The sequence below is a fragment of the Carassius gibelio genome, chromosome B7 (assembly GCF_023724105.1).
Source record: "Carassius gibelio isolate Cgi1373 ecotype wild population from Czech Republic chromosome B7, carGib1.2-hapl.c, whole genome shotgun sequence".
Lineage (NCBI taxonomy): Eukaryota > Metazoa > Chordata > Actinopteri > Cypriniformes > Cyprinidae > Carassius > Carassius gibelio.
Window position 1 is genome coordinate 11,676,530 of NC_068402.1, and position 26,547 is coordinate 11,703,076.

General features: G+C 38.4%; 2 protein-coding genes across 13 annotated transcripts; both read left to right on the forward strand.

Annotated features, from left to right (window-relative positions):
- The first annotated feature begins 240 nt into the window (after window positions 1–240).
- Window positions 241–14,318, forward strand: mtm1 (myotubularin 1). 3 transcript variants are annotated; one of them, XM_052560535.1, is made up of 15 exons: window positions 241–350; window positions 2,466–2,549; window positions 4,344–4,416; window positions 5,244–5,338; window positions 7,109–7,219; window positions 7,519–7,620; window positions 7,826–7,909; window positions 8,045–8,194; window positions 8,576–8,761; window positions 9,230–9,415; window positions 9,501–9,704; window positions 9,880–9,972; window positions 10,432–10,545; window positions 11,510–11,686; window positions 12,340–14,318. In XM_052560535.1, the coding sequence occupies exons 2-15, from the start codon at window positions 2,487–2,489 to the stop codon at window positions 12,520–12,522; spliced, it is 1,821 nt and encodes a 606-aa protein (XP_052416495.1). In that variant the 5' UTR covers window positions 241–350; window positions 2,466–2,486; the 3' UTR covers window positions 12,523–14,318. The 3 variants fall into 3 exon arrangements, with proteins under 3 accessions (XP_052416495.1, XP_052416494.1, XP_052416496.1); XM_052560534.1 differs by having other exon boundaries at window positions 259–350; window positions 2,367–2,549; XM_052560536.1 differs by lacking the exon at window positions 2,466–2,549 and having other exon boundaries at window positions 278–350.
- Window positions 14,319–15,382: 1,064 nt separating this feature from the next.
- On the forward strand, window positions 15,383–26,473 carry mtmr1a (myotubularin related protein 1a). Of its 10 annotated transcripts, none has more exons than XM_052560524.1 (18): window positions 15,383–15,730; window positions 16,307–16,412; window positions 16,752–16,775; window positions 17,796–17,819; window positions 18,173–18,238; window positions 18,828–18,906; window positions 18,995–19,089; window positions 19,212–19,319; window positions 20,160–20,261; window positions 20,357–20,440; window positions 20,546–20,695; window positions 21,223–21,411; window positions 21,657–21,842; window positions 23,894–24,100; window positions 24,707–24,799; window positions 24,950–25,063; window positions 25,153–25,329; window positions 25,422–26,473. In XM_052560524.1, the coding sequence occupies exons 1-18, from the start codon at window positions 15,606–15,608 to the stop codon at window positions 25,587–25,589; spliced, it is 2,097 nt and encodes a 698-aa protein (XP_052416484.1). In that variant the 5' UTR covers window positions 15,383–15,605; the 3' UTR covers window positions 25,590–26,473. The 10 variants fall into 10 exon arrangements, with proteins under 10 accessions (XP_052416484.1, XP_052416485.1, XP_052416486.1 ...); XM_052560525.1 differs by having other exon boundaries at window positions 18,831–18,906; XM_052560526.1 differs by lacking the exon at window positions 16,752–16,775.
- The last annotated feature ends 74 nt before the right edge of the window (window positions 26,474–26,547 follow it).

Consider the following 26,547-nt stretch of genomic DNA (forward strand, 5'->3'; position numbering starts at 1 on the left):
TGTTAAAAGTACTCGTTTTGTTTTTACACATTATCCTGGTTTAAATAAAAAATGTATGCATATTGTGTGATGAAATAATAAGTTATGGTAGGATATTTTAAGATGAGTATCTTCAATATTTGAAATCTTTCTCACGAAAGAAACATTACGGTTTGACAGCATGTTTCCAGAACGAGCTTCTTATTTCACCCTTCTTATCAAAAATACAACTCCCTAAATTCCTTGCAGTACACGATTTGACAAGTAGCCAATGGACGCCGTGACCGCTGTCACGTGACTGGGGCTGAGCGCTTCCTGCGGCGGTGCAAAACAGACTGGCGATCAGAGGAAAGGAGAATTGCAGTTTCTGGGTAAGTAAAGACATTTGCAAACCAAAGATTGCTCGGGTCGCACGTTATGACTTTTCGGCGAGGGTCTGGTCTTTATTTAGCGCTGCTTGGAGCGGACTCGTGGGTAAATGTAGCACTTGAGAGCTGTGGCAGAGATAGGCCCGAGCTATTTCCTGGTCACAGTCCTGTGCTGGAATACATTCACAATGTAGCCTAAGAGCTCCCACGAAATCGCGAGAAGTTATAAAAGTGGACTTTTTAGACACCTGAGAAGCTTGTTTTGATGTATATGTCGTTATCTGTCATTGTATATGAATGGAAGTGGATATGTGCGCATTTGGGCCAAATAAATACTGCTCATTATTTCCATCACATCATCACATAAGTTAGTGAAAGTGTGTTGTTAACGTTACGTTGCTTTTTCCTTGATTGATCCGTGATTTAAAGCCTTAGGATGAGAGTTTTTTGAGTAACGTTATTAGTATTTTGAAGTAAAACTGTCTGTGACCGAGTTGATTTCATTCCTCTCTTTGAAAGTCATTTTCTTTATAGGCAGCAGGAGAAGAAGGCTGTAAATGTGCATCGTCATGTAAGAGCCACAACAGCCCTTTCATCATTTTAAATAATTCTCTCTTCTCTCTCACACACACACGAACACACAGGTTGGTGCTGTTATCGTGAACATGCCTGTCTCTGACCACTAATCTCATGTGTCATTCCCTCAGGGGTCTGTTTCAACCTCAGAGCTTCATATCTGCCCCACAGTGACTCAGAGATCTGAGCTTGTGTTTTCAGCATTACAGTTCATGTCAGAAGTGTAAATTTAGCCCAAATAGTGATTGCTATGCTGATGTGGTCTGTACGCGGACATATTGCTGAAGTGTTCGGTGAAAAAGCTTGTGGCATGTTTGGGTTGTTGGGTGGCTTTTATACAAACATCTTTTTTATTTTATTAAATAAAGTTTATTAAACAATTATGATTTAATTTATGTTCATGTAATACATTTCAGATAAATATGGCTAAGGCTAATTGTCCAAATTATTATGGCATTGCCACGGTTATAATCAAAATCAACTTAATCAAGTAAAGATTTGACAGCATATCTATCCCACAATGCATCACTTGACAAGGATGTTCATTAACTTTCGCAGATGGGGTGTTGTCGTTTATTCACACTATGTTTCATATTTTCGTCTCACTTCCACTGTGACACATCTGCGGTAGTGTCTGCAAAAATATCTGCCTGTCGCACTGTTCTATAATTTCAGTTTGAAAACTCGATACGAAGAGTTCAACAACAACAGATGGCCTAGAGTAAACTGATATTTCTGTCTGTTATTGTTTGGTTATAAACTTGTTTTGCCTTGCAGATTGAAATATTTGTCTGTTTGTATTGCAATTAAGTATCGTACTATGGCAGTGGTTATTAATAATGTTGTTAACTATTAATACCGTGGTTATTCATAGGTTACACAGTCTATCATTCAAAACTTTGGGGTCAGTATGAATTTTTCTATTCTTAGCAAAAATTAATTGACAGTAAACGCAGTTATAATGATGTAAAATTTCGGTTTCATCTAAATGCAGGAAATAAAAATAAAGATTAAGAATCTTCAACTTTGAAATAAAAATTAGCACGTTTTCCACACAAATTTAAGTAAGACTGAAGTAGCCTAATTGCTGATGTAATTTCCACTTTGCACATCACTGGAATAAATTACATTAACTGATTTCTATTTAAATAAATGTTTTACTTTAAATTGTAATAGTATTTTACAATAATTTAATTGGGATCAATTAAATGTAGCCTTGGTGAATATAAGAGACTTCTTTCAGAACAATCCTACCGACCCCAAACTTTTGATGATAGTGTAGTAGATGATTTACAATAATCTTTTGAATGCGTGAAAAATCACTTTATAACATTTTTGTCCAGCAAAAGCAAATATATACATTTGTTGCTGTCATAGAGTTACCCATTTTAAAAATGTAGATGTCAGACATAAATATATTTTTTGCTGAAACTGAAAATGTAGACTGGGACAGGCTACAAAACTGGACTGCTAGCCAGGAGAAAAAAGAAAACAAAAACGTTATTGTTGAGCTGAAAGAAAAATGACATGTCTCTTGTGGAGGTGGAAGAAGCAAACCCAGTGATGGCCTCGGCTCCTATAGCACCTTACAACTCCAGTCCTCTGGGGAACAGCTCCAGCCCAAACGTGAGTGCACACATGCTGTAATTGTGCTCTCCTTCTGTCCTTTTGACTGTAAAAGATTGTTTCTCATTTCCCCCCTTTGCTTTACAAACTACATTATCCTGTAAGTGTGCAGTGCTGTTGTATGAGGGTTAGTCTTTCGTTTTCTGCATGAATTAATAATACTCTTAACTGGTATCAATAGAGCTGCCCTTTGCTCTGCTTCCTATAGTATTAAACAGCCATATAGATGCTTTAGAAGAGGCATATGCTGCTTGAACTTCTTTTATTGACGTCACTTCTTTTACATTTGAGTTATTTTAAACAGCGTTTTTAAGACCACATGGACTATTAGCACTTTTCAAAATAATTTGTCACAAGCCAAGACTATACAAGTGAGTTGTTGCAAAAGCAGATGATTTCATTTCATTTAGAATTGGGTTAATATAATTATGAATACAGTATAATAAAATAAGATAAAAATAAAAAACAGATGTCCACATTATTTATAATATATCTATCATTTATCTTTATGACCTATTTTAAGACCAAAATGTGTACTCAGACCAGCTTAGCTATTCAGTACATTTATAGAGTGATTAATAATATTCTTGCAGATTGCATGTTGCTAAATGTTTGAAAATGGAGTTCAAATGGGAACTTGTCTTAGTGGTTAAAGCGAAATAGGTTGTTTCCTTTAAAAGCAGAGCGCCCCTCCCTAGATAAACACATGCATATGCAGTGTGTGTCCTGGCACATGTAACCTCTCTGGGCAGAGGGGATTCCAGGCAGACAGGGAGCTGGCACATCGCTAGCTCTTGAGCCAGGAGACTGCTGTTCCATACATATGTTAGTGGAGCTCTAACACCTGGCAGGTGATAGGCAGCAAAACCCGAGTCTCCGTTTTTCCAAGGTCCCCGAGGACAGCTAAAGAGATTTTGTACAGAGAGCCGTCCATCTGTCTCTGTGATTGCCTCAGTTTGTCTCTTTTATCTCAGTCAGTCTCCTTTCTTTCTTTCTTTTAGCTATCGCAGCTTAATATGCAATAACGACTATAACTAAGCCATTTGGGCATGATTTTCCAGATGGCTGTGAACAATTGCAGACGAATGTTGCAGAAAATGCACACTGTACCTTTCAGATGTCTTTAACGTTGTCTCTTTTAATCCTCTTACTAGTTGGCTGTTTTTTATTCTCCCCCTTCCTCATCTGTCCTCTTCTGTTTACCCAACTACCTCTTATTTGTGTGAACCAGGTTAGTTTCCCTGCTAGGATCACGGTGTGTGTGTGTTTGTGTGTGTGTTTGGCTGCTCCATTTGTCATCTCAAGAACACAGGATAGACCATTACCCAGAACCCCTTGCTTCACTCTGCCCACAGGGTTGCGACGTGCAAAACATTGAACAGCAGCAAAAGGCCAACAGAATAAACGACTACATGCAGCGAATGACACTCTTAGCTCGCATTCCAGTTCACTAACCTTCAACTGGCAGCAGGAAAATAGCCCAGGGAAAGACAATCTGGATCCCTGATCACACACACATACACGCACACACACAGAGAGCATCAGACTGGTGCTCACAGCCAGAGGGTGAAAGAGGACAGTCTCCTCTTACTCTTTATTTTCCTCTCTTCACTACTTCCTCTTCCATTCCTGTCACTCTCAGGTTTTTTCCCAGCATTTTTCTTTTCCTCTGATCAGATGCCACTGAGTACAATCATGTCTGGTTTAGAACTGTAGTGTATTAATGTTGTGAGTAGTTGTGTGCATGTGAGGGATGTGCCCATGTCAACTCGATGTTCTTGCATGTTTTGACAGGCGTCCAGAGAGAGCCTGAAGATGGAGCCGCTGGCAGATGTTGCCATGCTGCCGGGAGAAGAGCGAGTGATCGGTGAGTGAGAGCACGTGTGTGCTTCTATGCTCTTAAATGAATAAGAATTAGTCTGATATTTCCGTAAGAATTTTGGTCATACTTGTATATTTTAAAATGCATATTAATATTAACAGTTTGTAATGTTCAAATGACATGCTAGTCGTAAAAAAAATTCAAGATCGCCGATAAACATCTTGGCTATTAGGGACTTATGAAATATATTTTATTTTCTATCAGATTTCGTTTCTTTTATTTTTTTCTGGATTCATCTTTTTCAGTTCTAATTTTTCTGGACTCAAATAAAATTGTATTTATTAGCATAGCACCTAAAATGCTTAATAAAGCACCTCAGTGAGTCAAGTCAGTGTTGCACGCTAATCATTGAAAACCAACCCAGTATTTACAGTAAACAGATTTAACCTTAAAATCATGGGGAATGCCATTGTTCATTTATGCGCCATCCATTTTTTAAATGATTTCTGGCAAGCCAACATATAGGCAAGGATGCAGTATTACACAGTTGTATTTAATAATAATAGATAATAATAAATAATTGAGGGCTATCAAAATAAAGTACCTGGCAGGTCACGTGATCTCAAAATGGCATCCTCTATGAGGGGGGGGGGGCACTCTTTTGTTTTGTACAGTAGTTTTGTCTTGAACACTGATATGACTGGAGTCTTCATTAAATGTGAGTGTACAACGTTTTAACAAAACATTTTATTTGTCAAAACTTACTTTAATGCACCTTTAATTGTTTCACACAGGCATGTTAAGACAGACTTTAATGGGATTAAATAAATGTTGAGCTTTATTTGTATTTCCTACTCTCTTTTACTTCTCAGATAAAGACATCATCTACATCTGCCCTTTTAATGCTGCAGTCAAAGGAAAGGTGTTCATCACCAACTACAGACTCTACTTCAAGAACACTGACTCCGTAAGAGAAACTTTCATTTCCCAAAATTGCAACGCATAGTTCTCTACGTGTTCAGGCACAGTCATTCTGAGGCCATGTCAGGTGCTCCTTTAAAACCAGCTCATCCATTTCCTTCTGTCTTTCAGTCTTTCCTTCTCAAAGGGGCTTGTTTCTGCATTCTTTTTTTTGGATCAAATTTATTGGCTACCTTTAGTTAAAGCACACATCTTTTAGTCTGTATTAAAAATGAAGAACATGAAAGGACAGGAAGAAGGAGGGATTTTGTATCACATCTAATCAGAGAAAGGCTTTCATCTCGGTTCTGGCTCTGTCCTTGGTTGGCTCATGGTAGCGGACACCCGCGACCCTGTTTTGTGGATGTTTTGACCGTTGCTGGGGTCTGTTGCCATGATCTGTCAACCTGGCAAAGTGGCAAAAGAAAAAAAAAAAATCATTGATACAGTAATGCAAATTGTTTTGAAAATCTTGTTTTTTATTGAAGATCTAGTTAACAAATATGTTAGTGGACTGGTTAGATGGAACCAAAGACCTATTAAACACTCTTTATTTGAAATGCTTTAGCTCATATTTAATATAATTGCACGGAACTGAAAGTGTCACTTCTGAGGTGTTTATAATACATACTATATATACAGTACTGTGAAAAAGTCTTAGGCCGCTAGTATTTTCACCAACAAAAAATGGTTTTAAGTCAGTTATTTCTATCTTTTGCTGTATTGTGTCAGTAGGTAATATCAGTTTACATTTCCAAGCATTATTTTTGCCATTAATTGTAATAATCCAGTGAGATTTTTGTTTGCACAAGGAGTCTGACAACAGCCAGTGCTGCACACAGAGATCTGATCTCATCATCATCATCCTCAGTCTGTCTGGAATAACATGAAGAAACAGATCAAACTGAGACAGACTCAATCCAGAAGAACTGTGGCAATGTATCCAATGCTTCAAAAACCAGCTTCAATACTGTGAAAAGTTTTAGGTACTTGTGTAAAAATTGTGTGACCACACTATGCGTTAACAAGAGCTTTTGTCCTAGGTGCACTTGCACATTGTTTTTCAGGTAGCTTTGCAGGTTTTTGAAGCATCTTGGATACATTGCCATAGTTCTTCTGGATTGAGCCTGTCTCAGTTTGATCTGTTTCTTCATGTTATTCCAGACAGACTGAGGATGATGATGATGAGATCAGATCTCTGTGTGCAGCCAGTGCTGTTGTCAGACTCTTTGTGCAAACAAAAATCTCACTGGATTATAACGATTAATGGCAAAAGTAATGTTTGGGAATGTAAACTGATATTTACTACTGACACACTACAGCAAAACATAAAAATAACAGATTTTTTTAACTGAACGATTTTTTGTTAGTGAAAATACTAGTGACCTAAGACTTTTGCACAGTACTGTATGTAGGGGTGCTCCGATCACGATCGGCCGATCGTTAATGCGCATCTCGTCAGTAAAGCCGGTTCTCTAATCAGCGGTTAATTCCATCAGGTGCGTGATTTCACAGATAGCAGCTGTTACTACACAGAGCCGTTGTTAACTGAGAAGATGCGCCAAAAAACGCTGAAAATGAAGAGGATTTGCGCATCTTCTCTATTAACAATGGCTCTGTGTATTAACAGCTGCTCTATGTGAAATCACGCACCTGATGGAATTAACCGCTGATTAGAAAACCGGCTTTACTGACGAGATGCGCATAACGATCTGCCGATCGTGATCGGAGCACCCCTAACTGTATGTGTAAGATTGTTGTCACTTTCTGTCTAAAGGAGTCGCCAGTTACCCTGGATGTGCCATTAGGTGTAATAAGCCGTGTAGAGAAGATGGGCGGAGCCTCCAGTCGAGGAGAGAACTCCTATGGACTTGAAATCACCTGCAAGGTATCACTCACACAAAGCCTCTGAAATTCACATTCCATATCTGTTAATGTTGGGGAAAGCGAATGAGGGGAGGAGTGTCTCCCAAATCTCGCATGCCAGATTTGAACTCTCCAGAAACGTTTTTGAATACTTTCTTTAAATGTAGGTACCTTCATGTGTTTTTAAGAGCACTTTTTTAAAGCTTCTGCTTTAATTGTAAACATCTATTGTATGAATATTTGATAGGTAAGAGCAGAGCAGAGCTAGCATCTTCTTTTTGAAAGTTGTGACATTCTCAAATCATTTTGTGTGTGTGTCAGGACATGAGGAACCTGCGATTTGCTCTGAAGCAAGAAGGCCACAGTCGAAGAGACATCTTCGAGATTATTTTCAAATATGCTTTCCCACTGTCTCATGGAATGGTTAGTGTTTGATGTTTAACTTTATTCTCAAATGCTAATTTTTAGATTCATTCAGAAATGATTTAAAACTTCTGTGAATTTTATGCGTTGCGATTAGATGTTGTTTCAACAATTCAGCATTTCACAACTGGCTTTCATCAGTATCAGAATGCATGAAATACTGGTTTAACTCACTCTTTCACTTTTCTTTCTTTGACTTTTACAGCAACTCTTTGCATTTCTGAGTCAGGAGAAGTATGAGGAGAATGGCTGGAACGTTTATGAGGCCATGGAAGAGTACAGGAGGCAGGTGAGGACCAGATGCCAGGACTCGTTCAACTTTCTCACACTCATCATTCACTTGCAAATATAATATAATTCGAATGTATACAAAACTGCACAGTGTCCTAAAGATTGTGTGTTGTGTTTCTGTTCTGGTTGTCAGGGTCTACCCAATAGTGAGTGGAGGGTCACGTTCATCAATAAGAACTACGAGCTGTGTGACACCTATCCTACAATTCTTGTTGTTCCATTCAAGGCCACAGAGGAAGATCTTAAAAGAGTCGCTACCTTCCGCTCCCGCTGCCGCATCCCGGTGAGCTCTTTTACAGATGACCAGTGTGAAAGGACAGAATCACCATGGGCTTTTTGTTGGAAGATTACATTCAAGCTTTTGCTGCGTAACGCAGGAAAATGGTTCAGTGGAAATTTTTGGAGAATGTAAATTTCAGTTTTTGCACATATATAAGAAAGCAATGCTTTTCGGATTTATCTAACAGTAAATTTACTTTCACATATTTATTGTGATATGTGGCTGGATGTTTATATCCCTGTATAAGGATAATGACAGACATGCATTAATATTAAAATTGTGTCCAATGCAGATAGCAATTCAAGGGTTTTTTTCATTACATTTTTTTAATGTTTGTTGATGACTTCACCTTCTGTAATGATGATGTGTTTCCTTCCCCATCAGGTGTTGTCATGGTTCCATAAAGAGAACCATGCTGTGATCACGCGGTGTAGCCAGCCATTGGTGGGAATGAGCGGCAAGCGCAACAAAGATGATGAACGTTATTTGGACCTAATCCGCGAAGCCAATGGTACCACCAAACTCACCATCTATGACGCCAGGCCTAATGTCAATGCAGTGGCAAACAAGGTAAGATTCCAGAGGGTTACTAATAAGTGGAGATTATTGGCAGGTTTGAGAGATTCAAATTAATTTCCAAGAAGTTCTTGAATATGAAAACCCTTTTTGTTTAGCTCAAATTTAACTTATGGCCTTATCCGCTGGAGGCATGGTCTGCTTTCTGTTTTTCAGTCAGTCTTGGACCCTTGGTTTGTATTAGACAAACAAAACTGTTTTTTTTTTTCCGCATGAGTATGTTTAAAATTTTTGTGTGTTGCAAAACTAATTAAAAGCAAAACCAACCACAATGTGGACCCAGAAGCCACGCCACACTGAACACCGCTGACGGAGCATTTTTAAATGGCATAATTGATCCAATATTTTTTTCTTGCACAATGTATTTAGGTACATGGAGTGTGAAAACAAGAGTGCAGATGCAGAATTTCTCTGCATGATCACACATCTTAACCTGTACACTTCTCATCTCTTACCCTCCAGGCCACAGGAGGGGGTTATGAGGGCGACGATGCTTATCAGAACGCCGAGCTGGTCTTTCTGGACATCCATAATATCCATGTCATGAGGGAGTCACTGAAGAAGTTAAAGGACATTGTCTACCCCAATGTGGAGGAGTCTCATTGGCTCTCCAGCCTTGAGTCCACCCACTGGCTAGAGCATATTAAGGTTTTTATTTATTTTTTTAATGCTGACCAGTATATATTATAAAACTCAACATGCTCTAATGTAACTAGCTTCCTTCTTGCTCTAGCTGGTGCTATCAGGGGCCATTCAGGTGGCTGATAAAGTGTCTTCTGGGAGCTCTGTGGTGGTGCACTGCAGTGACGGCTGGGACCGCACGGCTCAGCTCACCTCTCTGTCCATGCTGATGCTGGATTCATACTACAGGACTCTCAGGGGCTTCCAGGTGCTGCTGGAGAAGGAATGGATCGGCTTCGGACACAAGTTCGCTTCAGTGAGTTTACAAAGTCTTGCATCTGTAAAAACCGCACGTGTAGTGATGGACTTTGAGTTCTGTCAGCCGTGTTAGAAGTTGATTATAGAGCTGCTAGAGAATAAATAAGTGTAAACTACATCTGAGTGTATTAGCTTCTGTGTAAACAAAAAAAAAATACTCTGTGTGTGTGTAGAGAATCGGCCATGGAGACAAAAACCATGCAGATCAGGACCGGTCACCTATCTTCGTGCAGTTTATTGACTGCGTGTGGCAAATGACTAAACAGGTATGGATCTAATTGTCTTGACGTGATCTATCATGCTGCTCCAAACCTGCATGGCTTTCTTGGTTTCACTGCTGTTCGGTTATTGTGGATGCTGATACGTGGCATATGTATCCTTGAGAGAGATTTGAGTAAGAAACCACTTAACAAAGCAAGCTCTGTGTGTTATCTGGACTCTTAAAAATAAGGGAACTTTACGATGCCATAGAAGAACCTTTTTTATCTAAATGGTTCCATAAAGAACCTTCAGCATCTGAAGACCCTTTTTGTTTCACATCATTGTCTACTTTTATTACACAGAAAACGGCATCTCAAATGTCTCTTGCAAAAGAAACCAGATCATACAGACTTGGAATGCATTTTCTTAATGTGTTTTGTAAAATGATTTTATCCAGCTAATTAGAGTTGAATTCGTTAATGCATTAAATCTCTCTAACTTCTATCTCTCTCCCACATCTGCAGTTCCCAACAGCGTTTGAGTTTAATGAACGTCTCCTGGTGGTAATCTTGGATCACCTGTACAGCTGCCGCTTTGGCACTTTCCTCTACAACTGTGAGAGTGCCCGTGAAAGCAATGTAAGAAATAACAAACACACACACATCACAAACGATTGGTGTGTCCGTGATATTAAACCACATTAATATGCAAACCTTCAATGTCCTTCCTACCTTATAAATGTGCTCTCACTGTATATGAATTTATAATTATTACGTGCATTGTGGAAACAGGCTGGATTTATTCAAATGTTATCCACTCTACCTTTCTTTGACTTGATCACGCCTTTGTCTCTGAATCTCTGAAATCCAATTTTCTTCACTGCTTATTGGAGGCCACTTGTCATCAGTGAGATATATTGCCCATTGCTTGTTTTCTCTCACAGGCACACATTGCTTTTTATTTCTCTCTGCGCTCATTGTGTGAAGTAGAGCATGAGTAAAAGGGATGCTTCAGTGACTCTCAGTCAGAGTAGAATGCACTTTGGGGAGATGAAACATTCATTCTGGTGGCCCTCTAGAGCTGTCCACCGCAAAAACAATGTTAGGGAACACACTTCCACTTTACATCTATTGCTAACCAAAGGATTCAACACCCTTAGCTGCTGTATTACCAATTTATTCAACAGCTTAACAGCTGATTCTGTATTACCAATTAAATCGCCTGTACTTTAGTTCAAAAGAATGATTTCTGAAGGATCATGTGACACTGAAAACTGAAGTAACTGCTGCTGAAAATTCACTTTTCCCATCACAGGAATGAATTGCATTTTGAAATATATGATCATAGAAAATAGTTCTTTTAAATTGTAATAATATTTCACAATGTGACTGTTTACTGTACTTCTGGTCAAATGAATGCAGCCTTGGTGAGCAAAAGAGACAAATCTTAGTTATTCCAAATTTTTTACTGGTTGTGTAAACTGCTTTCGTTTTCTTTAACATAGAATAATACTTAAGATTCATTTTAAATAATGGAGCAATGTTTATTCAAAATGCTAATTTTCTGATTCTTCTATTCTTCCCCTGTTGTTTTATTCACTAGAACGTTCGGGTGAAGACGGTGTCTCTGTGGTCTTTTGTCAGTAGTGACACGTCCTTCTATGTAAACCCCTTCTACACGCCAGAGTCCAGTCGCGTGCTTTACCCTGTAGCCAGCATGCGCCACCTAGAGCTTTGGGTGACTTATTACATTAGGTGGAACCCTCGCATACAACAACAGGTATCGACATACATTCACAATCAGGCCTCTATAGCATTTTGTATGGTGGTAAGCATTATTTAAGCTGACTTTTTATGGTAAATACAAACAGATCTTTGAAGGGAGGAAAAGCATGTGCATCTTTTTTTATAGTGGGTGTTTTTGCCTCTGGGTGGGATTGAGTGTGTGTGTGTGTGTCTGCACACCCGATTCAGCGGTGCAGAAAATCCTCTCTCTCCATTTTAATTACGTCCTGACTGGCACTGCAGTGAACTGTCACTCAGAATGTCCTTATCACCACATACACACACACATTCTGTTACAGAGGTTTTGCAGGAGCTGCTCCAGCATTGGCATAAAGAAGCGTTTTGCCACATTAGTCATAACAAAGATTAATGCTGTTTACCATTTACATATTAAATGCCACCAGACAAAAAAAAAAACAGAAAAAAAACATTCAAATGTAATGTGTACAGGCCATAGTGCCGTGTTAGAGTATTAAACTGGACATTCTTATTATAATTATCCAGTTAACCATAGATTAATAAAATAAAAAAAAGCTTGTCTGAACACTAGTATTCCAGCATCTTATTGTTTTTGCTGCCCTCTGGTGGCTATTTGACACATTTGTCACTTCACACTTGTGCATGTTTGTGTGTATTTGTGCATATCAGCAACAGAGTCCAGTGGAGCAGCGCTATAAGGAGCTACTGGTGTTGAGGGATCAGTACCTGAAGAAACTAGAGGAACTCCAGCTCTCAGACTCCGCCCCCTCCTCCACCCACCTGACAAACAGCTCCACCCCCAACGCTGCCACGCCCAATCAGCACATCACACACTTACAGACACCGTTTTGATCCCACTCACTAACTGTTACAGACGCTGGACAATTGTACATAGCAATAGTGATAATTATGGTAACACAATAAGTAGTGATGTCGACGATAACAAGTAACAAAACAATTATGCAGTAAACCACAGTACGCAAAAAAAAAAAAAAAAAAACGTTAAGCGAAAAGAGAAGCCTTAAAGTGACAGCGCTGTTGTTGTTGTTTTTCACATCGCTAATCACGGATGAAAGTGAGTCCGATTATGTGTGGGTATCCCAGACGCCACTTGGATACGGTTTGAAACAGTCACGTAACGATTGAAAGCAATGGAATCGGATGGATGTATGTGGATTATGTATTGCGTTACATGTGATATTAGGGTTCTAAAGTGTCTAGATCTGAGTAAAGAACATTTTTGAGTATTGAGCACCAGTAAGATGCCATCTAAATGGTGTTCAGAGAGTGCTGGTCTTGTAAACTATAGTCAGTGTGGTGTCCAGTCAATCCAAGCAGGGTCCTCAAACTTTGGTAGAGCAATCGTTTCATTAGTATACTAGGTTTAACTGCTTCACAAACTCAAATGGCTGACCTCAAAAGCTAAAGGAAGCAGATATGTTGTCTAAATGTCTTACTTTTTTCCACCATAAGTGTCATTCGCTGCTCAGGAGAGTGTATGATATGGTAGGAAAATGTTTTGAAGCGATTAATATTAGCTTGTTGAACAGAACCATGTTTGTTGTTTTTTTTTAAGTGTGCGACGTGGATACCTTTTTGGTGCCTTTACTCATGTCTGAGGTTTTCAGGTGTATATTTTATAGCGAGACGTTGTTGTTTTTTTCTTTATGGCAGCATCAGTGGTAGAATAGAGTGATTTCCATTCACTGTGCTTTTGAGAAACCGGTTTCTTCTCCTGCTGAGTTCTGGAGTTGAACAGTTTGAAGTCCTACATGCTAGTGGCTTTACCCCATAAAACGACGTGCAGTTGCCACGGAAAGCAAATATTTAGTTTCTGATGGAGGAACTGAGAGTATTGCTCCCAACGAGCCGTAGCATGGTCTGCAAAGTCTTTTGGGTAGGACGGAGTGGCTGGGATATGTTTGAGCTGTCCCAAATTCAGTCTTTTTCTGAGGAAGAGAGCGGTGACTGACTGAGGAGGGCTTCATCGAGTCCTTGCTCACGCTGCCTCGGAAAACTGAACTTCTAAAGACTTTGACCTCAATGAGGATATGCGTTTAAACCATAGTATGTGTGAAGAAGACAAACAAGTCCAATAAACAAACAAACCATTTGCGGTTGGTTGTTTCTAGGGGGGAAAAAAGGACAGAAATCTATTTTTGGTTTTGTACAAGTACCAGAACGATGTAATTACCTCAAACAAAAACCTATTTTACTGTTGAAAGCTCTATTGTTGTAAAATATAATTATTTTATTCACTGTAAAATTTGACAGTTTTATAAAAAGGAAAGTAATTAGAAAAAAACTGTTTTGGTAATTGTAGGTCATTTGTCGGACATCCTCTTACATGTATAATTTTTTTTTTTTATTGGGCATTTAGGTTTTGCTTTGTAACATTTGAAAGATCTGAAAACGATCTGATTCTGTAGGGAATTCTTTTGTTCTCAATCCCATCGCATGAGATTGAGTGAAGGAAAGCTGCACTCTGAATTTTTTTATTTTTTTCTGACATTATCTTAAGTTAGACATAATAGTTTAGAGTGATCTCTTTTGTGTTTTGTATTCCCACATGTATCCTTTATTTGTTGGCCAGCTATTGTTCTGTACATAATGCTGATTAAATTAATTTAAAGAGTTCACATGGAAAAGACTGTATGCTCATTATTCCAGGCATTCTGATTGTATGACAGAAGGGTTTAAATGTTACTTCCATTACGGTTATGTGCAGTGTTTATAGCATATAAACCACCCAGTGCAATCTGTCTAGAGCCACTAATCCCCTTTAAAACCTCCTGAGACCCTGCATCCTCATATGAGGACATTATATTTCAGTGAATATCTCTGAGGCTATACATGCCACAGATTTAAGTCTTAAGCACATTCGGGGCTTTTCAGAGATCCTAAATGATTGGAAGTTTCACCATGACCACTCCCTCTCCTTTTGATATTAATTTAGTGATGCTCTTATGGAAATATGATCTTATTTTGTAATTATAATTTAAGTCTGACACATTTTTAAACTGTGTTTCATATATCAACATCTCAGGAAAATGTTATGGGGTTTCAAATCAAAATATGACTTTTTCCCTAAAAGTTTTGACTGCAATGAAAATGCACACTCTAAAAACTAAAATGTATATACTATCACAGTACGGCAGTATGAAAACCACACTTTATAGAGATGATTTCCAGACATTTTAATAAGCAAAAGCCGAACCTAAAAGCAAACCGTTATATATTAGGCCTAGTTTACTTAATTATATTAATGAGGGATATCTTATTGAAAATCAAAAAATGTGAAAAAAAGAGTCAAACATACAGTAGCCTAAAAACCGAAGTTAGTGAAATGTTACAATTTAAAATAACCTTTTTTTGTATTTTGATGTAGTTCAGATTTTCGCCATTCATCAGTCTTCAGTGTCACATGATCCTTTAGAAACCATTTTATAATGCTGATTTCATGCTCAAAACATTTTGTATAATTATTAATATTGAAAACAGTTCTGCTGCTTGCTTTTGTGTATGGAATGTGATACAGTTGTTTTCAGTATTCTTTGTTAAATAGGGATTTCAAAAGATCAACGTCGGTTTAAAATACATAAAGTCTTCCGAATATTTATGTTTAAACGTAATTTCTGGTGGGGAAAAATGACATATGCATAAGCATAATATATGGCTGCCGATATGTTAGTGATGTATGGGTTTGACGGCAGGGGGGAGGTTTCGTCATGGCTTCCTCCTCGACATAAATAAAGAGAAACGCTATTTGTGAGCGGCAGCAGCAGAACAGGAAGCAGAGAGGCGACCGCAGAGGAGTCTGCTGCACTACAACAGCCAAAGAGAGATGACTTCCTAAACACAGAGACTCCGCTAGCAGACTAGAGGAAGCTGAAAGACATCCACATCTTACTAGACGGAGCTCGGGGAGGCGAGAAATGGAGAAACAGCAGCATTCGTCGGGTTCAGAGAGTCCGGTGCTGCCGCCTGTCCCGCGTAAACCGAGGAGCCTCGGAGGAGTCATCCCTGCACCTCGTCAAGACATCGTGGATCTACCAGACAGGTACGGGACTTGGGCTTATGCTCAAATGTACAATTGCATATGTATTTTTAATAAATAAAGCCATCTACTGTGTACGAACACGCGAAACAGGATGGAGAGAAGACGCGTCATATATATGGTTATTGTTATGATATTTACCTTTATATGTACTGTAACGTTATATCATAGTTTATTTTTTGCTCCGATAACACTAATATCAAAACTATTTATTATTAAATGATTTATGTCCATTAGAAACTATTAGCACGCATCCTTCCTTCATCGTTTTAAGATAGCAACGTTGGCCTGTAACGTTTTACCAAGAAGTGATGCATTAACTGAAACAATAAAACATTTTTTAAAGCCAGGTTGCAATGTTGTTGCATTTTTCACCCATCAAGATCAGACTGTGACATTTTTCTGACCTCATAATGCCATCTGTCATCTTCTGCCATCAGTCCACACTGACTTGCACTGCATTACATTAATGCATTAATAAATGCATCTGCTGAATGCTTGTAGCTTCACATTATATCAGCTAATGGCAGATGCATTGACTGAAGCTTGAGTGTCTTATCTATATTTTTTCTCACACAGTCCTACTGGATCTCACGTGGAGTGGTGTAAACAGCTGATAGCGGCCACTATCTCCAGCCAGATCTCTGGTGGTGTCCCTCCAGAAGCCATTACCCGTGAATACAAGGTTAGAGAATGTTTTCACTCTTAATCAGACCTGTATTTAAAAAATAAGAATGCAATAATGTCCAGCTAGTTGGCTGTTACCACAAAATAAACCCATGTGGATTGATAGGGACCATGAATAGATCCTGACTGTACATGATCCCAACTTATTTCTCTGCTGGTTAACAAATAAATAAACATATGGATGTTAAATTTTGAGCCGAGTGGAAACAGGACATTTATATAAATTATTGTGTTATATTTAAGCTTAGAAACATGGTGTTCAAAAGGAATGTGGCCAAGTGTTAATTAGTTTTTTGACTCCGAGTGAGCCATTATGGTATTGTGGTTTAATCAACAGGTTGGGAAGAAGATAGATTTCAAGGTAAGGGTGATGGAAGTAGGGTGTTTGTCAGTTTGCTTTTAAAGGCCCAGTGCTTTGAACTGCTTTGAGCTTGTAAATTTAGAAATTGTACATAATGCTACAAATAAATAACCACTGTTGATGTTCGTCTGCTTTACCTTAGTGTGCATTCAGTATGGCATATTGCACACTGTTTGCCTTCTGTTCATAAGCTCTTCTTCATGCTTTCTCAAGGTGGTACAGGATGAATCTCTTGAAGAAATGTCATTTTGTCATATTTTATCACATATTCAAAATGAAAAAAAGGGGAAGCTATATTCTGCATAAAAATGAAGCCTGTTTTTAAAATACAGTTGTTATTGTCTGCTGTATTTTCAGACAAGTTCTCAATCTGTCTTTACAGAAATTAAATGTAAGATTTATATACTTTTTGAACCATCCTACATGCACATTTGAGTAAACTGTGCTTCTCACAGAAATCTCCAGTTCATTGGTCTGGGATTTTCTGTAAAGCTCGTCTGAGATAGTAACAGTAACCCAGGAGCCAGAGCTTATCAAAGGGTCATATATTACATAAAATCTTTTTTATTATTATTATTATTATTATATAATTAAATTCAGCAGAAGTAAAAATGACTTTTTTACTGTCTTGTCTCAGCTTACTGTCACTTTTAGTCAGTTCATTCAATGCATTCTTGGTAAATATTAATTTATTATCATTATTGTTATTATTACGTTTTTAACAACTTACCCAACATTTTTAAAAGGTAGTGTCTGTATACTTAACTTTTATTCTTTACAATTTGAATAGTATATAATTAATAATATTAAATATGAAAAAATATGAATGATCTACTGTACCCTTCATTTTATTGGTTTTCTTTCTAGTTATGTGGTAAAATATGACTTGGAGCTCTCTTGTCGTTTTGGCTAAAATTCAGTCTGTGTGCCTACATGTTCATGAAGGTGTGTGTGTGTGTGTGTGTGTGTGTGTGTGTGTTTGTAACTTGTTTTTGTCTGATGTGTATGTGTGATCTCCAGGTATCCAGGAGGACAAATCTGAGGGTAAGGCTGAAGATCCAGAATCGGAGATCTGTGTTAAACACATCAGAAGCATCAAAAATGCACTTTTGAATGATTTGGTTGCCATTATCTCAGATCTTCAAGTGAAGTGGTGATGGCTGAGCAGCTGTATGTTTTGCGTGTTTTCTCTCTTCCTCCTTAAACAACACTTCCTGTCTCTGTGTGAGGATATGACCTATCAACCCCTAAAGAGCAACTATTATCTCTGCTGCATTGTCTCTCGTTCTCTTTCCAAAACAGACACTAAAATCTCTGGAACTTTTTAATTAACTCTTTTCTGTCTGTCTTTCTTTCTTTCTTTCTCATAATCTATTTGTTCTTCGTCTGGTGCTCAGTCTCAGGACTCTGGTGAAGATGGCTGTCAGTTTGACAGTGACTATGAACTGCCATCTCACACTACGGCAAGTTTCTCTCGCTTCAACACTATCTCTTTACTCTAACCTTCCTCTGTCTGTCTTCTTTTTCCAATCTCGGTTATTTTACTGCTGTCAAGCTCTTTGTCAAGCCCTTACATCAGCCCAGACTTTATGATAGCAGCTATATTATTATGAAAAACACTGTTTATCAAAACACTGTTTTATCAAACACTGTTTATTTAAGCTTTTTTATGATGTTTTTGTATCAAATGTATAAAGTAGCATAATCAAATTTAACTATGATAATTATAATGTTTCTTGAGCACCAAATCAGCATGTTAGAGGGATTTCTAAAGGTACCGATGAATAGAGTAATAATAATGCCTGGTGAAAATTTAAGTTTGCCATCACAGGAATAAACTACATTTTTAAATATATTAAAATATTTTTTAAGAATAGTAATGCTACTTCAAAATAAAACTGTTTTACAGTAGTTTTGATTTAAAAAAAATGAAGCTTTGGAGAGCATAAGAGACTTTCAAAATCATTTTAGCGGTAGTGTATGAACAAGAAATTAGCAGAATAAAATACCTCCAGTGTGAATTTTAAGAGGTTTTGTCTGGTTACCCTGTAGCAGGCTTTCAAGGATGTGCGACGGCAGGCCCCCATGGATGAAGTCCCACTGGTCCCTGGAGAGACAGTCAAAACCACTGGTATGCTGGATCATTCGTGGTGACTTGTTTCCGGTTTCTGCTTGTTTGCTGTCAGTTAACTAACATTGGTTATCTTCTGTCTCTGCAGTTAAAGATGTGATGTATATCTGTCCTTTCACTGGAGCTGTGACCGGCACACTCACAGTCACAGACTACAAACTCTACTTTGTCAGTCTAGAACGGGTACAGAGGGGAAAATTTGTGTTTTAGTCTCTTTCTCAATGTCAAAATCAGTATAGTGTCTTAATATTGTGTTATATGCCTAAACAATTATGTTAAACAGCTTATTCCATCCTTCTCTGCAGGATGCTCCTTACATATTGGATGTGAACCTGGGTGCCATCAGCAGGTTGGAGACTATCAGTGTCCAGAGTCTTGGGGAGAATACTAGTGGCATGGAGATTGTCTGTAAGGTTAGATTCACCACGATCCACCCACATGCTTGTCTGTTCCACCTGTAGTAAACATCCACCCACAACGCAGGTCTCAGTGTCAGTGTTTCGATTGAGTGTCTCTATAGGGGTAATTATTGACTTCGCTGATTCATGGAAAAAATCATAATCAGCTCCACTGGTTCATTTTGTTTAATTATTTCCTTTCAGTTTTCCATATTATGCACAATTTGGTACAATAAATGAATACACTTCTCACTTCTTGTTCAAATTGGCCAATGCCTGCCCAAGAGGCCATATGACTGACAGATAAAGCAACCAATCATGTTTCGTTTTTGTGCTGCATCATGTTTAGGTGTGTGGAAATGTTCCCAGAATTACAGCTCTTGGACATATTTTATAGATTTTATGCCGTGCACTTTAAATATTTCACACATTTTTTTAAATCTAGCATTTAGTAGCTCTAGTCTTCACAATAGTAAACATAACAGCTTTCTTCTTCCATGAGGGGATTTGGCACCATGGCATCTTTGTTTCAAAGCGGAACTTTAAAGAACGAAATGCACACATCTACTGGAAATCCTGTGTAATTCAACCAGTCCTATGACGACTTCGAAACTCATGAAGAGTTTCCAATTTTGTGCGCCATATGCATCAGACATTCAGCCAACGGTCACATGGCTGACACTATGGTCATGCAGAAAATGTGCTTTATAATCACTAATAAACAGACTAAATGTTAATAATAGACATTCTAATAAGCAACTAGTTAATAATGAGAATTGGTCCCTATAATAATTAGATTTCAGCCTTAAAAACTGTACTTTGTCCATACCAATGATTTTTGGTTTATCTCAACAGGATATGAGGAGTCAGAGGTTTGCTTATAAAAAGGAAGAACAGAGTAACCTGGAGATTTTGGAGGTGTTGACCAAGTATGCCTTCCCCTTGTCCAATGAGCTGGTATGTGATGGCTCCAGTCAGAGCAGGGATTGGCCACTAGATCTGAGTGTAGTTCGTTCATGTCTCCACAATCCATTTTTTCCTTTTATTTCCAGTCACTATTCGCCTTCCAATACAAAGAGCAGTTTCCAGAGGATGGATGGAAGGTTTATGATCCAGTGGCTGAATATAAAAGATTGGTGAGACGTGCACTTCGCTGAAAAAGAACAGACTTGTCTGACTGAATGCATAAATTGAGAATAATATGGCTTCATACGGTCTCTCTCTTCTCTTTTTGTTTGCAGGGTTTGCCAAATGAGAGCTGGACCATCAGTAAGATCAACAGTAATTATGAAGTGTGTGACACTTACCCTGCTCTGCTTGTCACCCCAACCAGTATTAAAGAGGACGAGATCAAACGAGTGGCCTCTTTCAGAGTAAAACATCGCATACCAGTAAGTGAGTGTGTGTGTCTGTGCAACCTTACTTTACAAAGCATCTTTTTTCCAGTTTGTCTAGTGGTTAGAGAGTTTGACTCCTAACCCTAAGGTTGTTTGTTTGAGTCTCGGGCCGGCAATACTACGACTAGGGGTGCCCTTGAGCAAGGCATCGAACCCCCAACATTAAAGCTGCCCACTGCTCTGGGTGTGTGTTCACTGCTGTGTGTGTGTGTGTGCGCGCACTTTGGATGGGTTAAATGCAGAGCACAAATTCTGACTATGGGTACTTGGCTGTACGTCACTTTCACATTTGGGGCATTTTTCTTCACTTTCGGTGGCATTTTTGCCCAAGTACTTGTTAAAATTAAATGCTGTTCATGCTAAAACAACAACAGAATGAAAATATTAATCAAGTAAACAGTACTGGTAGTAAACAAGTAAACAATGTTTTTCAGATATTTTTAAATTGGGGGGGGGAATCTAAAAACTACTGAAATAATTGGCACGTGAGCATTCAAAAGCAGCCTCATTTTGTCTTTCAGGTCCTCTCATGGATCCACCCAGAAACTCAGGCCACTATAGTTCGCTGTAGTCAGCCTATGGTGGGGCCGACAGACCGCCGGTGTAAGGAGGATGAGCATTACCTCCAGACCATCATAGATGCCAATGCACAGTCCCATAAACTCACCATATTTGACGCACGACAGAGTATTGTTGCTGAAAATCACAAGGTAATAGTGATTTCCTAGATGAGACGTTTTTTTTCGGTTCAGTTCATCAATGTTGCTGTACATGCAAATAACCCGCTGCTATGTGTATTTTTCTGGGAAATGTAGGAAAACGATTTGTATGTCACTTTCTCGAACTTAATGCACACAACCTTTTCGATAACTGAGTAGCCATCTGTGCTAATGTACATCTGAAGATCCTGTCAGGAGATGTTAACCCCTCGATGTTCTGCTGTTTCATGCCTCAGGCTAAGGACGGAGGTTTCGAGAATGAAAATTTCTATTCTAACATGGACCTGAATTTCCTGGATATCCCAAACATTCATGTTATGAGAGAGTCTCTGCGTAAGCTGAAGGAGGTGGTCTACCCTACCATCGACGAACCCCACTGGCATTCAGCCATAGATGCCACACACTGGCTGCAGAACATACGGGTAAACACCAACTCTAATCTTTATTGCTACAGTATGAATTAATAATAGATATTTTTGTTCTCCTACTCACATTTATAAATAGATTTTTGAAACCTCTACATGAGTACAGTATTGTTCAAAATAATAGCAGTACAATGTGACTAACCAGAATAATCAAGGTTTTTCGTATATTTTTTTATTGCTACGTGGCAAACAAGTTACCAGTAGGTTCAGTAGATTCTCAGAAAACAAATGAGACCCAGCATTCATGATATGCACGCTCTTAAGGCTGTGCAATTGGGCAATTAGTTGAATTAGTTGAAAGGGGTGTGTTCAAAAAAATAGCAGTGTGGCATTCAATCACTGAGGTCATCAATTTTGTGAAGAAACAGGTGTGAATCAGGTGGCCCCTATTTAAGGATGAAGCCAACACTTGTTGAACATGCATTTGAAAGCTGAGGAAAATGGGTCGTTCAAGACATTATTCAGAAGAACAGCGTACTTTGATTAAAAAGTTGATTAGAGAGGGGAAAACCTATAAAGAGGTGCAAAAAATGATAGGCTGTTCAGCTAAAATGATCTCCAATGCCTTAAAATGGAGAGCAAAACCAGAGAGACGTGGAAGAAAACGGAAGACAACCATCAAAATGGATAGAAGAATAACCAGAATGGCAAAGGCTCAGTCAATGATCACCTCCAGGATGATCAAAGACAGTCTGGAGTTACCTGTAAGTACTGTGACAGTTAGAAGACGTCTGTGTGAAGCTAATCTATTTTCAAGAATCCCCCGCAAAGTCCCTCTGTTAAAAAAAAGGCATGTGCAGAAGAGGTTACAATTTGCCAAAGAACACATCAACTGACCTAAAGAGAAATGGAGGAACATTTTGTGGACTGATGAGAGTAAAATTGTTCTTTTTGGGTCCAAGGGCCACAGGCAGTTTGTGAGACGACCCCCAAACTCTGAATTCAAGCCACAGTACACAGTGAAGACAGTGAAGCATGGAGGTGCAAGCATCATGATATGGGCATGTTTCTCCTACTATGGTGTTGGGCCTATTTATCGCATACCAGGGATCATGGATCAGTTTGCATATGTTAAAATACTTGAAGAGGTCATGTTGCCCTATGCTGAAGAGGACATGCCCTTGAAATGGTTGTTTCAACAAGACAATGACCCAAAACACACTAGTAAACGGGCAAAGTCTTGGTTCCAAACCAACAAAATTAATGTTATGGAGTGGCCAGCCCAATCTCCAGACCTTAATCCAATTGAGAACTTGTGGGGTGATATCAAAAATGCTGTTTCTGAAGCAAAACCAAGAAATGTGAATGAATTGTGGAATGTTGTTAAAGAATCATGGAGTGGAATAACAGCTGAGAGGTGCCACAAGTTGGTTGACTCCATGCCACACAGATGTCAAGCAGTTTTAAAAAACTGTGGTCATACAACTAAATATTAGTTTAGTGATTCACAGGATTGCTAAATCCCAGAAAAAAAAAAATGTTTGTACAAAATAGTTTTGAGTTTGTACAGTCAAAGGTAGACACTGCTATTTTTTTGAACACACCCCTTTCAACTAATTGCCCAATTGCACAGCCTTAAGAGCGTGCATATCATGAATGCTGGGTCTTGTTTGTTTTCTGACAATCTACTGAACCTACTGGTAACTTGTTTGCCACGTAGCAATAAAAAATATACTAAAAACCTTGATTATTCTGGTTAGTCACATTGTACTGCTATTATTTTGAACAATACTGTATATGATTTAGCTATACACAGAGAGGCTGCAAAAGGTCAAATAATATCAAACCAAGTTGCATTGGCAAAGAAATGATGCACTTTTACTTCTCCCAGTTTTTTCTGAATCAGAAAGTAAAGCCAGGTGCACACTTTTACTATAAGCCACGAGTCAGTAGACATGATTGAAGACTACAGATTTTGGCCTAGAATCAGAGGATTGTTTAGGATTTGCGAGATTTGTCTCAGACTGCAAATCATGGCATACAGTGTGCAGCCGGCTTAAGATGATTAGACGCTTTTAAATGATTAAACTCTCTCTCTCTCTTTCTAGCTTTTGCTTGCGGGTGCGGTGAAGATTGCAGATAAGGTCGAGTCGAGTAAGAGCTCTGTGGTGGTGCACTGCAGTGACGGCTGGGACCGCACGGCTCAGCTCACCTCTCTGTCCATGCTGATGCTGGATTCATACTACAGGACTCTCAGGGGCTTCCAGGTGCTGCTGGAGAAGGAATGGATCAGCTTCGGACACAAGTTCGCTGCGGTAAGGAACACTGAGCGTGAAAGAGAACCCTTGTATGTGGGGTAGAAAACTTTATTCAGCTAATCAGATGGACATGTTATCAATGTTGGAAATTGTTTTACTACTAGTGCTGTCATATGATTAAACACGATTAATCTCTAATTTTTTTTAGAATTGTTTAAATATGATATCCATAGGTACTGTGTGTATTTATGTATATATATAAATACACAAACATGCAAACATAACATAGTTCGAAAATATGTACATTTAAATTCATATAATTTATATTGTGTATATAAATACTTTTAATATAAAAACCTAAAATTGTTCTGAAATAATGCATGTATGTGTTTGTACTTGTGTTTATACATAATAAATATACACAGTACTCACACATATATTATGTAAACAAAAATGTTCATTTTGGATGCAGTCATCATTAATCATTTGCTACTCTATTTTTCTGCAAAACATAATTTACATTTTTTTTTTCAGGATTCTTTGAATTGAAAGTTTTATTTGAAATATAAATACTTTGTAAAATGATAAATCTATTTATTGTCATTTGAATGTCCTTGCTGAATGGAAGTATTCATTTCTTTAAAAAATCTCCTTCTGTCACAGCGTGTTGGTCATGGAGATGAAAATCATGCAAACTCCGAGCGCTCGCCTCTATTTGTGCAGTTCATAGACTGTGTTTGGCAGATGATGAGACAGGTGAGCTGCAACTTTTTTACTTTCCAAGTACTAAAATGTATATTTATAGTAAACTGTATCTTTAAAATGAGCCTAATTCCTGTCGATTCCCATGAAATGGATGCTGGTGTTTTAGAACTCACTGTGAATGTCTTTATAATGTGTTCGCAGTTTCCCACTGCCTTTGAGTTTAATGAGCTCTTCCTCATCACTATCCTGGATCACCTCTACAGCTGTCTGTTTGGGACATTCCTTTACAACAGCGAACAGGAGCGAGTGGAAAATGTATGTGCCACATTGCCAACATTAGTAATTTTGATAGACTAGAGATGTTCCAATGCTGACATTTTCTAAATGTTTCTTCTTTTTTTTAGGAAGTGAACAGTAAAACGGTGTCTTTGTGGTCCTACGTCAATAGCCAGCCAGAGGACTTCACCAACCCCTTCTATGTGGACTATGAAAACCATGTTCTGTACCCTGTGGCCAGTCTCAGACATCTGGAGCTCTGGGTTGGATACTACGTACGCTGGAACCCCCGTATGAGACCACAGGTGCGAAATGTTCTCAATACATTAGCTTAAGCAATGCATTGGAAAACTAAAGCTTTTATAACTAACACCAGCTCTTTTGGACTTTTGATCAGATGCCTGTGCACCAGAACCTGAAGGAGCTGCTGTATCTTCGTGCAGAGCTACAGAGGAAGGTGGAGGAGTTACAGAAAGAAGCATCTTCATCACACTCTATCTCCTCTTCATCAGAGCATGCATATTCTCCTTCGAATGGCGGTACGCCGCTACACACCTCTGTGTAAATTCGAGAATTCTTCATTAACAGAATGTGTGGAAGGAATCTATAGGTTACAGTAAACATAGGTATGTGAAGTCTTTATCTATTGGTCGTTTCTCACTGGATAATAATGCTTTGGGCAGGATGTATAGAGGCCCAGCACATACACTTGTGTAAACTAGCATGAACGCCAAATAATTGTGTCTCCCACACAATTCAGGTTCAGTTCAGTTGTTTGGATCTGCTCTTAAAGACTGATAACCAGGAAAGCGTTTGATCGTAATGAAGTTTATGAAAAGTTTATGGCCAGTATTTGTCTTGTAATTATTGACATCATTTTAATAATTTATTTGTGTGTAGTCTTATATTTCACAGCATTTCTGTGCTTTGTCTGTAGTTTTTGTTCAATATTTTTGCTTTACTGCCTCAGCATTGCCTGCCTTTATGCTAATACCATACCAACCTTTTAACTGGTCACTCAAAATTTTTTATTCCTCTATCAGCTTGTGTTCTTATTGTGTCTTATGTTCCATAAGCAATGGGGTTTTGAATTGCTATTGCTTTTGCCATTACTGCCAATTTGAAACCACATACTGTATTTGTTTTTTTCTTTAGCACTTGCTTGTATGAAAGTGGAATTAGGTTTTAATGTGCATACCCTACTACTGCACTACTACTGTACTTTCACGTACTACTGAAACGTATGTTTACACAAGGTAAAGGGACCATCTGATATATATGTATATATCAACTCATGATTGATTAAGCTAGTGCAAATATCTTGTTTTATCTGTTTTGACTTTAGAAATGGTCAACAGTTCAGATCATTTGAACAGGCGATGCCATATAATGTTTAAAAAATATGTAATAATCATAATGCACCTTAAAAAAATTATGTATTTGTTTTGATTTGTGTGTATCTTTGTATTTGTGCAAACCTGGTTATTCTTTATACACACACATTTTTACTCACGAAACTTGCA